This window comes from Carcharodon carcharias, chromosome 3, assembly GCF_017639515.1.
Source record: "Carcharodon carcharias isolate sCarCar2 chromosome 3, sCarCar2.pri, whole genome shotgun sequence".
Classification (NCBI taxonomy): Eukaryota; Metazoa; Chordata; class Chondrichthyes; order Lamniformes; family Lamnidae; genus Carcharodon; species Carcharodon carcharias.
The window spans coordinates 188,855,585-188,868,350 of record NC_054469.1 but is presented as its reverse complement, the minus strand read 5'-3'; the positions used below and the strand labels follow the sequence as shown (position 1 = coordinate 188,868,350).

Sequence of the window (12,766 nt, the reverse complement as noted above, 5' to 3'; positions counted from 1 at the left end):
CAGATATTCATTGGTTTGGTTGTATTTGTAATTTCAACATTCTATAATTTCAATTCTACCCAATAACAAAATTGGAGTGCATACTGCATTCCATTAAAATAATAAAAACAAATTGCAGGATTTTATCTATTATAGCATATTTATCTAAGTGTTAACATTCTTGTATTGGAATTTTGCTAAACAATCTTACACATTCAACTCCTAGGGTGTGCTGAGTTGATCCTGACCAGAGAAAAATTAGCCTCCAAACACCCAAACTTGAAATGGAGGGAACAAAAAAAAAAGTGATCACATCATTTCTGATGGCTATAAACTTGCCTGAGCCCTTCCTGTTGAAAGTATGAGTCCAGGATGTGGCTGAGCTGCATCATCTCTGGAATTCAAACAAAGTCTACCAGAACTTGTTCTATGGGTCATTAAGGGTGGCTATCTGCATGAAAAATGTTATTTGTGGAATTATCAGTGGTCACTTTTGGGAGATGGGGGATAAAGCAAGAAAAACATGGTAAGAGAAAGGGGAAAACATGCACACAGAGCTTACTTTGCAGTTAATATTCCAAAGAGCCAAAATTAGATTTCTCAACGCTAAGTACATGGTAGGATCCCGGGAATATTCAGGGAACTCATACAACTCATCCAGTTCCATCACATCTGGTCTCACACACAGGGCCTTCCCACACTCATTGGGCTGATAGAAAGGTTGGAAGTAAGGACTCATTCCTGCAACTGACCAAAACAAATTCAAAGTTAGTTCAATTTTATTAATAAGGTACTTGCACATCAAATTTAACATTTTTTCCCTATACTGCTCATGATCTATTCTGAATCCTCAGAGGCAGCAGGAAAACAAAAACAAACTTTTCAATAGTTGTGCTACAATAGTTCTTTGATTCAAATTATGAATGGTGTGTACTTAAATTCAAATCAGTGGATCTAAGGTAATATTATTCACCAGGTTTTAGTGAAGGTTCTGCTTTGTAATGGTAACATTACTCCAAAAATCATGCAATAATTCAAAGTTTTACTAACAGAAACCATCAATGGCAATGCTCACGAAAAAAATTCAGCAGAAAATTCTCTTTCGATTCCTTCAAGTTTCCAACACTATCTTACTGTTGGTGTGGCTATGGGTACCTGCATGGGTCCCAGTTATGCCTGTGTCCTAATGGGGAATGTGGAACATTCCTTGTTCCAGTTCTAATCAGGCCACCTCCCACAACTCCCCTTTATTTTCAGTTCATCAATGATTGCTTCGGTGTCGTTTCATGGTCTCGTCTGGGCCTGCCAAAGTTTCAATTTCTACCCCTCTATCACCGTCACATGGTCCATCTCAGACACCTCCCCTCCCTTCCTTGACCTTTGTCTCCATTTCTGGTGATAAACTGTCCACCAATATTCATTACAAGCCCACCAACACCTCGACTAGAGCCCCTTGCACGCTGCTTCCTATGAGGACTCCATCCCATTCTCTCAGTTCCTTTGCATCTGTTCTGATGATGCCACTTTCCAAAACTGCGCTTCTGACATGTCTTCCTTAACCAAGGTCCCCTGACCCACCCACTTTGACAGAGCCTCCAACCATCTCCCATGCCTCTGCCCTCATACTTTCCCCTCCCTCCCAGAACCATGATAGGGTCTTCCTTGTCCTCACTTTTCACGCCACCAGTCTCTGCATTCAAAGGATCATCTTCCACCATTTCTGTAAACTCCAGCATGATGACACCACCAAACACATCTTCCCCTCACCCCCTGACAGCATTCCATAGGAACTGTTCCTTCCTGGACACTCTGATCCACTCCTCCATTACCCCAACACCTCATCCCCCTTCCCATGCAATTGCAGAAGGTGTAACACCTGCCCCTTAATCTCCTCCCTCCTCACAATCCAAGGGCCCAAACACTCCTTTCAGGTGAAGCAGCGCTTCACTTGCACATCCTACAATTTGGTCTTCTGCATCCACTGCTCCCATTATGGTCTTCTCTACAGTGAAGAGACCAAACACAGGCTGGGTGATCGCTTTGCAGAACACCTTCAGTCTGTCTGCAAGCATGACCCAGACCTTTCAGCCGCTTGCTATTTCAACACACCGCCCTTGGCATACTGCAATGTTCCATGAAGCCCAACGTAAACTGGAAGAACAGCACCTCGTCTTCTGACTAGGCACTTTACAGCCTTCCGGACTTAAACTCAACGTTAACAACTTCAGACCATGAAATCTCTCCTCCATTTCCCCGCCTCCCCCCCCCCCCCCCAAACCCTTAAAATCCCCCTTTCTCTACCTTTTACTTTTCATCCACTTATTTTTAATTGTATTCATTTCGTGCATGGTTGTATCCCCTTTTTTATCTCTTCCCCCCCATCCCAATTTCATCCTTTTTTTCCCTCCCACCCCATCCCCGATAGGGCCATCAGACACTTGTTCCATGTTGTTTGTTCTTTTACACTATGCTGCTATTAACAAATTTTGCTTTCTTTCCTTTATGCCACTGTCAGCGTCTTCCTTTAGCCCTTACTACTACCATTAACACTCCCTTTTGTCCTTTTCAGTGTGTGACATCTGATTCAAGCCCTCCATTCCCCCCACCTATCACTGGCCTTCTATCCAGCATCAGCTGCTACACGCGCACTCTCTCTCTTCTCCACCCCCCCCCCGCCCCCCTCACCCCGAACAGGATAAATTGTCACATTTCCACTCTTCAGCTCTGAAGAGTCATATGGACTCGAAACGTTAACTCTGTTTTTCTCTCTCTCAGCAAATGCTATAAGACCTGAATTTTTCCAGCATTTTCTGTTTTTGTTTCAAATTTCCAGCATCACACTCTCTCCATTTGTGCAAGTTACTCCTTGCTAGGTTTCATAGCACTTATCCGTCTGTTCATCTTTGTTTTTCATTCTCCATGCAGCATTCAATGCCTCTCAAACTCCTCCCTACTCTTCAGGTCTGTCTCTTATCTGTGTAATTTTGCACACACACTATCATGAACACCTTGAACCAGATTTAGGACTCCAAAGATCTTCAACATCCACAGAAACACAATCTAGCTGCTCTCAGAGTAAAGATGCCAAAATAATATGCCCATGACAATTAAATTTGCTGTGATTAGATGCACAAGCAGCTCAAAAATAAAACTAATCGAGCCACACTTTGCTGTAAAATACCTTGTTTGTTAGATTTGTTTGCAAAGTACTTTTTGCCCACAAAACTGCTGCAAGTGACAGCTGATAATATCACAAAGGCAAAAGTGAATCTGAGACCTTGAAGAGCAATAGAACAAACAATGTATCTTCCTAATCAACGAGACTTAAGGATTGAGAATGAAACAAAAACAACTGGGAAGAAGAGCGAATTCAACATCAAATCGGGTAGAGAGAGAGCAAGGAAAAGAAAGCTTGGATTGAGAAATAGGTATAGACAAAAAAGCAAAACTCTGACATTTTAAAAATTTCAAAATTCACGAACGATAAGGATGCACTATTTGTTTTCTTTCTGCACAAAAGGGATAAATTGGCAATCATTGGAATTATTAAATGGCTATTTACAATTAAATCTTGCAATTAACTTTCTGTGATGAGTTTAATGGGCCAGTAATGTGCAAATGCAGTGACTTCATGAAAATTAGAGGTTAAGCATGATGTGCTGTTTTTGCAAAACAGACAGTGATGCAAATCAATGGCAACTTATGAACTATACTCAATTTGTGCAGTATCACTTCCCAAATAAAAGTTGCAGACTGATTTGCACATCAATTAAGGTGAGGGGTTCAGATGCCTTGATTAAAAACAAAATCTGGTCTTTCATGCTGCTATATTTTTTAACAGTTTAAACCAGAAAATAACCAAAGCTAATGACATACATTGCAATTCAATTGCTCAGTTTTGTGCTGATCATTTCATAACATACTATATCACATTTTTACATAAGAAACAAGAAATGAATATACATTTAATAGAAAGACATTGAAAGGTGTAGACAAACATGTCCAGTTGAAATACATATTTCCACAAAATGTGAAGGCACATAAGTGAAGCCAAATAAAGGCTGAGAATTTTTTCCCCACCATATAGTTCTATCACAAAAGTAAAGAAGTTATTGTGAATCTAAAAAACAATAATTTGTTGAGCCAAAATTAGAATACTTTTGACTATCTCATCGAGAAAAGATTCAAGAGGATGATGCCAGCAAAGCAGAACTATAGCTAAAACACCCCTCAATGGAACATGAAGGCTAAGATGAGATTCAAATAATATTATGAAGAGTGCTGATGGAGAGAATAGGATAATGATATTTGAATTGATTTAAGTCTTCAATTTAAAATTATACAAAGGATTGTTAGCGTTGGGAATGTTTTGTTGCACGGTGTGGTTGAGACAAACCATTACTTTTTTTTTGAGAGAAAAAAAGGAAAAACATTTAAAGCATATGATATAGGGGTATGCAGTTGCAGGGGAGATTGCTAGAGTAATACAAAACTAATTCCCTAAGAGTCAGTACAGGCACAATGAGTCAAATGGTCGATTTCAATGCCATAAGTAAGTTAAATGGACTCAAGGGCTGGTTTGTTTACATATCAAAAGTAGGTCTAATAAATGAAGAGACCTGCAACCCTAAATAAGATGTCAACAAATCAGTGGCTTTCCAGAAGGGAGGTTGTACTATTCACAATACTGTAAATCAGTAATAAGTTTGATGTGTACAAATGGTATTAACAAGTTACATAGCCTGCAGATCAGAATCTTAAAACAATTCTTATGAATCCAAAAATGGTACATTATATAAAGTCCACTGTACAGCCTATAACTAGTCATGTTTTTGTCAGCTCTATAATTAGAAGCTTCCAGCTGAACGGCAGTGATGGAACCAAAATTATAGACTGACACCACTTTGAAACTGTACCAGTGTAGTTAGCCTGTGCAGCCTTTTATTCCATGAGCTAGCATGAACCTTAACAATTTTACTGTGTTGAACCCTGCTAAATAAAAATGAGGTTAAGTCCCACCACTTAGCCTGGTTTGTCATTTCATCCCCATTTCAAATATCTAAATAAAACAAACCCCTCAGCTAAATGTGATTTTGTGCAAACTTTTCAGAGTTTAAGAAGAAAGCAGAGACCACTGATAACAGAAGCATGATTATCCTCCCACCCCTTTCCACCCTAAACCTCTCAGTGATGAATGTTAATGGCCATGCCACACACATCTCCTTTCAAGATTCAGATTAATTCTTGGTCAATGTCTTGACCAATCTGAAAAGGCATTGTTCATACTGAATGACTAAACTCAGTATTTTTCTTTTAAGAGATGACACAAAACTCCTTTTTAATTTATTTTCTTTTCTACTTTCATGGTTTCCCTAGGTCATAATATATCACCCAGAGCTCTTGGCCAATGATACAATGAAACTGGTCACTAAAAAGCATGCAGGAGCTCCCTAAAGATAATCTTTCTATTAAGTATTTGTTCAACATTATTTGACTTCCCCTGCCCAATTTTTTTTCCCCTTTACTCAAAAGCACTGCCTCCTTGCTCATTGCAATTCCTCAAAACCAACTGAACTCTTACAGATTGTACAAATAGCTATTCCTTGTGTATAAGCATCAACAGGATATAAAATCGTAGGTATCATAGGTGGGTCCAACGCTGACTTCACCTGATGTGCACTCTAACAGGCATTAATAAATTACCATCAGGAGTGGGAAATGTGGCTAATTTTACCTTCCACAACCAGAGGAACAAAAGTGTGCTTTATTGGCTTATCATCATCAACTGAGATCAACTAACTCAGCACAGACTAGGGATTATCTTAGGACCTTTCCAGTCTGCATAGCTCAGCTATTAAATGCCTTGATCAATTGAACCAGAAGGGAAACCAACATGTGTGAATTAAAATGGCAAACATGGCCCTTCGTATGTCTATTCTGTAGCACAGTGCACTGGCATTGCACCATATCAATGTAACTATGGGACAGTATACTTGTAGTGAAATTCAAGTTGTAAAACAAAAGTGCATGCCAAAGCTATTCTACCTTAAAAACATGATGTTCATTTTGCTTAATCAAACTGATTAATTAGTTTTTTGGCTATTGAAACAAACTCCAGAACCATTTTCCATTCACATATGCCAGGCTAATCCTGCTCAACATATGACCTGCAATTCTAACTACAGGCAATGCTTGACAAATGCATTCACAAACTCAAATCTCAACTTTCAAAAGTCAAAGTGAAAACTCATCAAAACTAATCATTAAACTTTTTGAGATTTCCATGAACAATAAAAGTATGCAATAGCATCTTTCCTTCAATATTCCTATGCTTTGAGAGTTTTATTTTATACATATTAGCTTGTGAAGCATATGTAACTACCAGTAAATTTCACCAGTGAGGGCACATGGGGAATTTAGCCACAAATATCAGTGCTCCAATAGATAGAAAATTGTGGGGCTGTTGAATTCGGCACACAGGGTAGTAGAAATATGAGCCAAGAATTTGGATATGGAGGTCAAAGCTCTAATATAAATATTGAATTAGAAAATGTACTCTTAAATTTGTAGATTCAACTGCAATTCAATGGCTTCTCTTAGATAGACATTTTTAAATGCTTTTTTGCAGTGGGTCCACATTACAATCGACTTCTGTAAGGGAAAATATCAGTCACACACTTAGTTGACAGGCAAAACTAGTATATGATGTGGTTGTGAAGAAGCAAAGGGAGTTAATCACAACTTTGGGGTATAGAAGTTTAGTGGTTAGCAATCCAGACACCATGAATAATAATCCAAAAAACATAGTTGAACTCTCACTGTGGCAGTTTGAGACTTTGAATTCAGTTCATTTTTAAAACATTTGGAAATAGAAAAAACCTGGCATCAGCAAAAGAAGCAATGAAACACTTGTGGCAATTTGAGACCAAACTATAAATGCAAAGGTGAAAATATCCATTGAACTATCTGCAGCCGCATTCTACTCAGGCACATCCAACACAATATCCAGCAACCGAGTCCTTTGGAGAGAAAAGCAGATTTCGGTCAGCATGAAACCACTAGCAATCCCATTTCCTGCACTGGAGATCTCTCATACAGCTGTGATCAAGCGTCAGTCACTCACAACTTGAGTTCCCAGTACCATCTACATTGCTTAACATTCACATTGCCCAAGATTCCTGCAAGACCTTTCTCAATTTCTTAAGTTGGTAACACCTTCCTCAAACTGGTGCTCCATAGCTGGAAAACTCTCTTTATAAATAAAAAAAAATACCAGATTGCTATTTGAAAGTACGAAAAGGAAGTAGAGCCACTGCATACAATCAGAAATTGAAGAAAATTAAATAAATTGGAAAAACTAATTTACTCAAAGGCTAGTAAATGTATGGAATAAACCACCAAGCAAGGCAATAAGCAAAAACACTGGGTTAATTCAAAAAACAATTACATGAGAGGATTATTATATTAGAGGATTATGTTTTGACGTAAAGGTTATTTTCAAAATGGAATTTGGGCAATCAAAAAAAAGAAATAAACATCTCAGTCAACAAGTTCAAAATTGCTGACAAATTCCTGGTGGAAGTACATCTTTTCCCCTTTAACACCCAATGGATGGAATCATCCCAGATTTGCACTAAGTGCGGTAGATGGGTAAAGTGCGGGTAAAACGATGCATCATCCCAAACCCACATCCTTAATTATGCGTTCCCAAGAAATGCCATTTCCAAGGCAGGCAGCCTCTCCCTTGCTCACCACACCATCATCTCGCTGCTTCATCATGCTGGCCGTCATATTTAAAGTCCAGCTGCACGCACACATCTCAGTGCTTCCAGCCCAGGACTATTGCACCAAAGATGTCCACGAAAGGCAAAAAGATTGCAGTTCCCAGGTTTAATGATGCATCACTGGAATGTCTTTTGGATAATGTGGAGGCCTGCCACGATGTCCTCTTTCCCTGCTCTGGCCACAGAATGGACAGCGACGTGACCAATCAGGCTTGGGAGGCAGTGGCAGCGGTGGTCAGCGCCAACACCCTTCAAAACAGGACAACCCAGTGCCGCAAGAAGATGAATGATCTCCTCCGTTCTGCCAGGGTAAGTCACTCTTCTCATCACTCTCAACTCTCTCACTCTGAACTCATCACACATCCACAGGACCCTCACTCACTGCTGGATACTCCAGGAGTCAAGGGACTCTCTCACATACAACTTCATTGTCCTCATCCCATCCATGGGACCACACAACATCCACACATGCCAGGCATACTCACCATCAGGCCTGGAAGGCATCCTGCTTACACACTCTCAATCTCTATTCATGCAGGACAAGCTGCTACACAATAGAGAAAGGTCACAGACTGGTAGAGAAATACCTGAAATCAAGGCCCTCATGGATTTTGAAAACAGAGCCATCCGGCTGGCTGGTGACGATCTGGATTATTCCTATGCTGACGGTGAGGTGGGCAATGCTCTACCAAGTGAGGATCCAGCAGTTCAATACCCATGAGACAACCATATTGTGACCAATGTGTCCTGTTTCACAGGGCACTGCCATGCACAAATTATCTCCCCTTGCTTCCACAGGCACATCTGGGAAACAGCGACAGAGTCCACGACCCAGAGCCTCCAATCAAGCCCCGAAGAAACCTCTGAGGAGGAATCTGGAGGCACCCTCCTTGAAGTCCTGGCACACAGCTCACCCACACCCTCCACCAGCACAGAGACATGCACCTTGGTGGGACCTAGCTTTACAGTATCCTCGGGATCACAATCTGGTGAGCACATTGCACTGTCTGATCCATAGCAAGCAGCAGCAGGGATTTCCCTGGTGTCCGGAACTCAGTGGACTGCTAGAGGCCAGAAATTGTCTGAGTCCGAGCCAGATAATGAGCTTCTGGACTCGGTCATGTCACAGTTGCTGGAGCTGCAAAGACAAGCTCGGGAACATCAGGAAGGGATGTTGGCTGCATTCCTCAGATTGCAAGGCATGATGGAGGAGTCCATCCGCCTTCAGGCTGAGGTGATAGCGCAGGCATGTAAATGCACCGAGGTCAACACAGGAAGGATTGGCAGCCGCCACAGTGTCCTTGGTCCAGGACGTCGCTCCTGCACTGCTGCACGGGCTCAACTCCATCGCTGACATCATAGTCGGCCTCCAACAGTGTGTGGCCAAAAGGGGTGCAGGGCAGCTCGATCTCACTCCAGCTACCCCTTCTCAAGGAGTCAGCCAGGGGCCCTTAGGCACCCATAGGGAGGAGGATCAGCAGGTGTACTCCCTGAGGCCATCCATCCAGGTGACTCCAGGAGTGTCCAGCCCATCCGAATCCCCTCTTTCTGTGATCAGACAGCTCCAGCTCCAACTGCCAAAACAAGAAGGCCTTGACGGTGCCAACGGAAGAGGGGCGGGCAGTCAGTTTGGACAATCCCCTCGATTGCCCACTGCCTGGACCTGTTAATGGTCAACCTGGCCAGGCCCAGGGGCAGGTTCACAAGGAGCTCATCCTCCCTCCACACTGGCTGTAAGTAGATCAGGAGCATGGGACTGAAGTGCAAAGAAAACAAAAGCAATAAGTTTTTCAAATAACTAAAAAGGGGATGCAGCCTACAACAACTTACATATGCGTGGTCCGTGGACTTCACAAGGCCACACAGGCAGTCCGTGAACCGACATATCCTATGTATGTATGGGACTGCCACATGCAACACCCTACACCCCAGGTCCCCAATGGAAAGGGGGAGGACACCCCCGTGGAGGCCCCCCACACTGGGGACCTCCACTGCCAGACGGCAACAAGGCACGCCAGGGCATACCCGCCAGCAGGCAAGGGAGCGAAGGGTGTGCAGCAGCAACCCACACAGGAAACCTCTCCATGCCGTGCTAAAGGGCACGGAAGGCATTTCCGCGAGGCTACTCAGGTTGCGGGCAGCAGCTCCTGAGGGAGGGCTTGGGGCCAATGTGGAATTCCATCCAAACAGGGGTGCACTTGGACGGAAGACCACTGCACACCTGTGCCACGTCAAATCCCAGTATAACGTCAGGGCCAAGCACAATCATCCTAAGGTGTTGGATGTTCGGCTCGCGGCCAATGCCATCTACCAATGCACGTTGAGCCCACTCCTCCACCACCCAGCTTGTCCCCAATCCTGGTCACCCCGGCAGCCATAGCCCTCCTCTCCACCAGCCACTGAAAAGGGCGGAGGTGTGGATTCCTGAGCAGTGACTCTCTGATGATAGCCGCTATTCCTGACGATGGACAAGACCACCATGTTCCAGACTTTGACCAGGTCCTGGTAAAAGACGGACAATGCCTACAAGGAGTTACAAAAGCCCCCGAAAGAAGATGTAACTCTTTTGAGTCAACCAAATAAACCAAGTTAACAAAATCAAGGACAAAGTAAAAAGCAGTCCCTTAAAGGGAAGCTGCAAAAATAAAGACAAAATTTAAAGAAGACTTGCAAACATTAAACCAAAATGTGATTAACCGGGTCAATAAAACACCCTAGTCCCCGCAGTGCCCACCAAGCACAGAAGACCTCGACAGTGCCAGCAGACACCGCATGCTTGTTCTCAAGGGACACCTAGCTACGATCATAGCTGCGGACATAGGCAGGGGCAGACAGTTGGGTCGGACCACCCCCTCTGCCTGGATCTGTTAATGGCCAACTTGGCCAGGCCCAGCAACAGGTTCACGAGGAGGCCCTCCTCCCTCCCGACCTCCCTCCACACCGGGTGCCCATAGATCAGGAGTGTGGGACTGAAGTGCAAACAAAACAACAGTAAAAGGTTTTTCAAGAAACTAGAAAAGGGGTGCAGTCTACAACACCCTATAAAGACATGGTCCACAGATTCCACAAGGCCGCAAAAGGCACAGGTATCATGGGAGTCCATAAACTGACACAACCTCTCTGACGATAGCCACTACCTCCTGATGGCAGAGAGCTACATCATGAGGCGACCATGTTCCAGGCTTTGATTAGGTCCTGGTAAAAGAGGGGCAATGCCTGCAAGAAGCTACGAAGGCCACTCAAAGATGATATAACTCTTTTGGAGTTAAAACAATTAAACTAAATTAACAAAATAAGGGATAAAACAAGCACAGCCCCTAAGTCAGGTCAGCTGTAAAACCAAGAACAAAATTTAAATGAAACTTACAAACATTAAACCAAAATGTGATTACCAAGGGGTCAATAAAACACCCCAGTTCCCGCAGTACCCACCAAGCACGGAAGGCCTCAAGAGTGCCGGCAGACACTGAGTGATCCCTCTCCAGGTACACCCGGCCGCGAACGTAGCCGCGGAAGAGGGACAATCAGGCGGGACTCCCCCCTCAATCGCCCGCTGCCTGGACTTGTTTATGGCCAACTTGGCCAGGGCCAGGAGCAGGTTCACGAGGAGGTCCTCCTTCCCGACCCCACTCCGCACCGGGTGTCCATAGATCAGGAGCGTGGGACTGAAGTGCAAACAAAACATTAATAAAAGGTTTTTCAAGAAACTAGAAAGGGGGTGCAGCCTACAACAACCTATAAAGACATGGTCCACAGATTCCACAAGGCAGCAAAAGGCACAGGTATCGTGGGAGTCCGTAAACTGACACAACCTCTCTGACGATAGCCACTACCTCCTGATGGCAGAGAGCTGCATCATGAGGCAACCATGTTCCAGGCTTTGATTAGGTCCTGGTAAAAGACGGGCAAGGCCTGCAAGAAGCTACGAAGGCCACTCAAAGATGATGTAACTCTCTCGAGTACAAACACTTTTCCATCTGTTCCTATTCAGATGAAGTTACATTGTTTTTCATAGTTTGCCATTGTGAGATTTGAACTCTTGATCTTGGGGTTACAAACCCAGTACCATAACCACTTGGCTATTTAGGCCAAGCACTCAAAGATGATGTAACTCTTTCGAGTACAAACCCGTTTCCATCTGTTCCTATTCAGATGAAGTTACATTGCTTGATAGTTTGCCATTGTGAGATTTGAACTCTTGATCTTGGGGTTACAAACCCAGTACCATAACCACTTGGCTATTTAGGCCAAGCACTCAAAGATGATGTAACTCTTTTGAGTACAAACACGTTTCCATCTGTTTCAGATGAAGTTACATTGTTTCATAGTTCGCCATTGTGAGATTTGAACTCTTGATCTTAGGGTTACAAACCCAGTACCATAACCACTTGGCTATTTAGGCCAAGCACTCAAAGATGATGTAGTTGCACAGTCTGCGCATGTGTGTTAATCACTTATACATAATGTTCACTATTGTCAATAAACTCCCAAGAATGTCTCCCTGCCTATGGCTCCTTATTCTGATGAGCAGAGTTCATGTCACTCAGATGTGAAACCTTTCTGCACAAGATAAAGGCAGGTGTCTCAGTCCAGGGCCTCTTCCCTGTGCTTTGTGCAGCCTTCAGACCCAAGTGATGGTCCAGCCTCACACTCCCTGGACACATTACTGATGCCTGCACCTCGATGGTGCTTGTCACTGCTACCAAAATGTTGCAGACAAGCGTCAGATCACCGTCATTCTCTGTGTGCTCTCATCACCTTTAAAGGTGGGGCTAGCCCCCATCTCTTCAGCATTAGTGACCAGTGATGCTGTGCTCCTGAAGGGGTCAGGTGCTGAAGGCAGACAAACTATCAAATGCTTTTAAAGTTTCATGGTTGCATTTCCATGATATGACCCTGATCACAGAGCACAAGCAAGCTGCCCTCAGCCAGACAGCAGTCAGACATTCTCAGAGGCTATGAGAAAATCTATGGAATGTCCTCACTGCATGTCGTCATCATCC

At 43.5% G+C, this 12,766-nt stretch overlaps 1 protein-coding gene across 5 annotated transcripts in view; it reads right to left on the bottom strand.

The window, feature by feature from the left end:
* LOC121275837 (lysine-specific histone demethylase 1B) overlaps positions 1 to 12,766 on the bottom strand; it is a 191,771-nt gene that overhangs the window by 120,858 nt on the left and 58,147 nt on the right. For 3 of the 5 annotated variants that reach the window (XM_041183526.1, XM_041183530.1, XM_041183528.1), the window contains exon 9: positions 542 to 726. The exons of 1 other annotated variant lie outside the window; for it this stretch is intronic. In XM_041183526.1, coding sequence (XP_041039460.1) covers positions 542 to 726 — 185 coding nt within the window. The remainder of the gene's footprint in view (positions 1 to 541; positions 727 to 12,766) is intronic. One more of the 5 variants, XM_041183527.1, reaches the window with a different exon arrangement.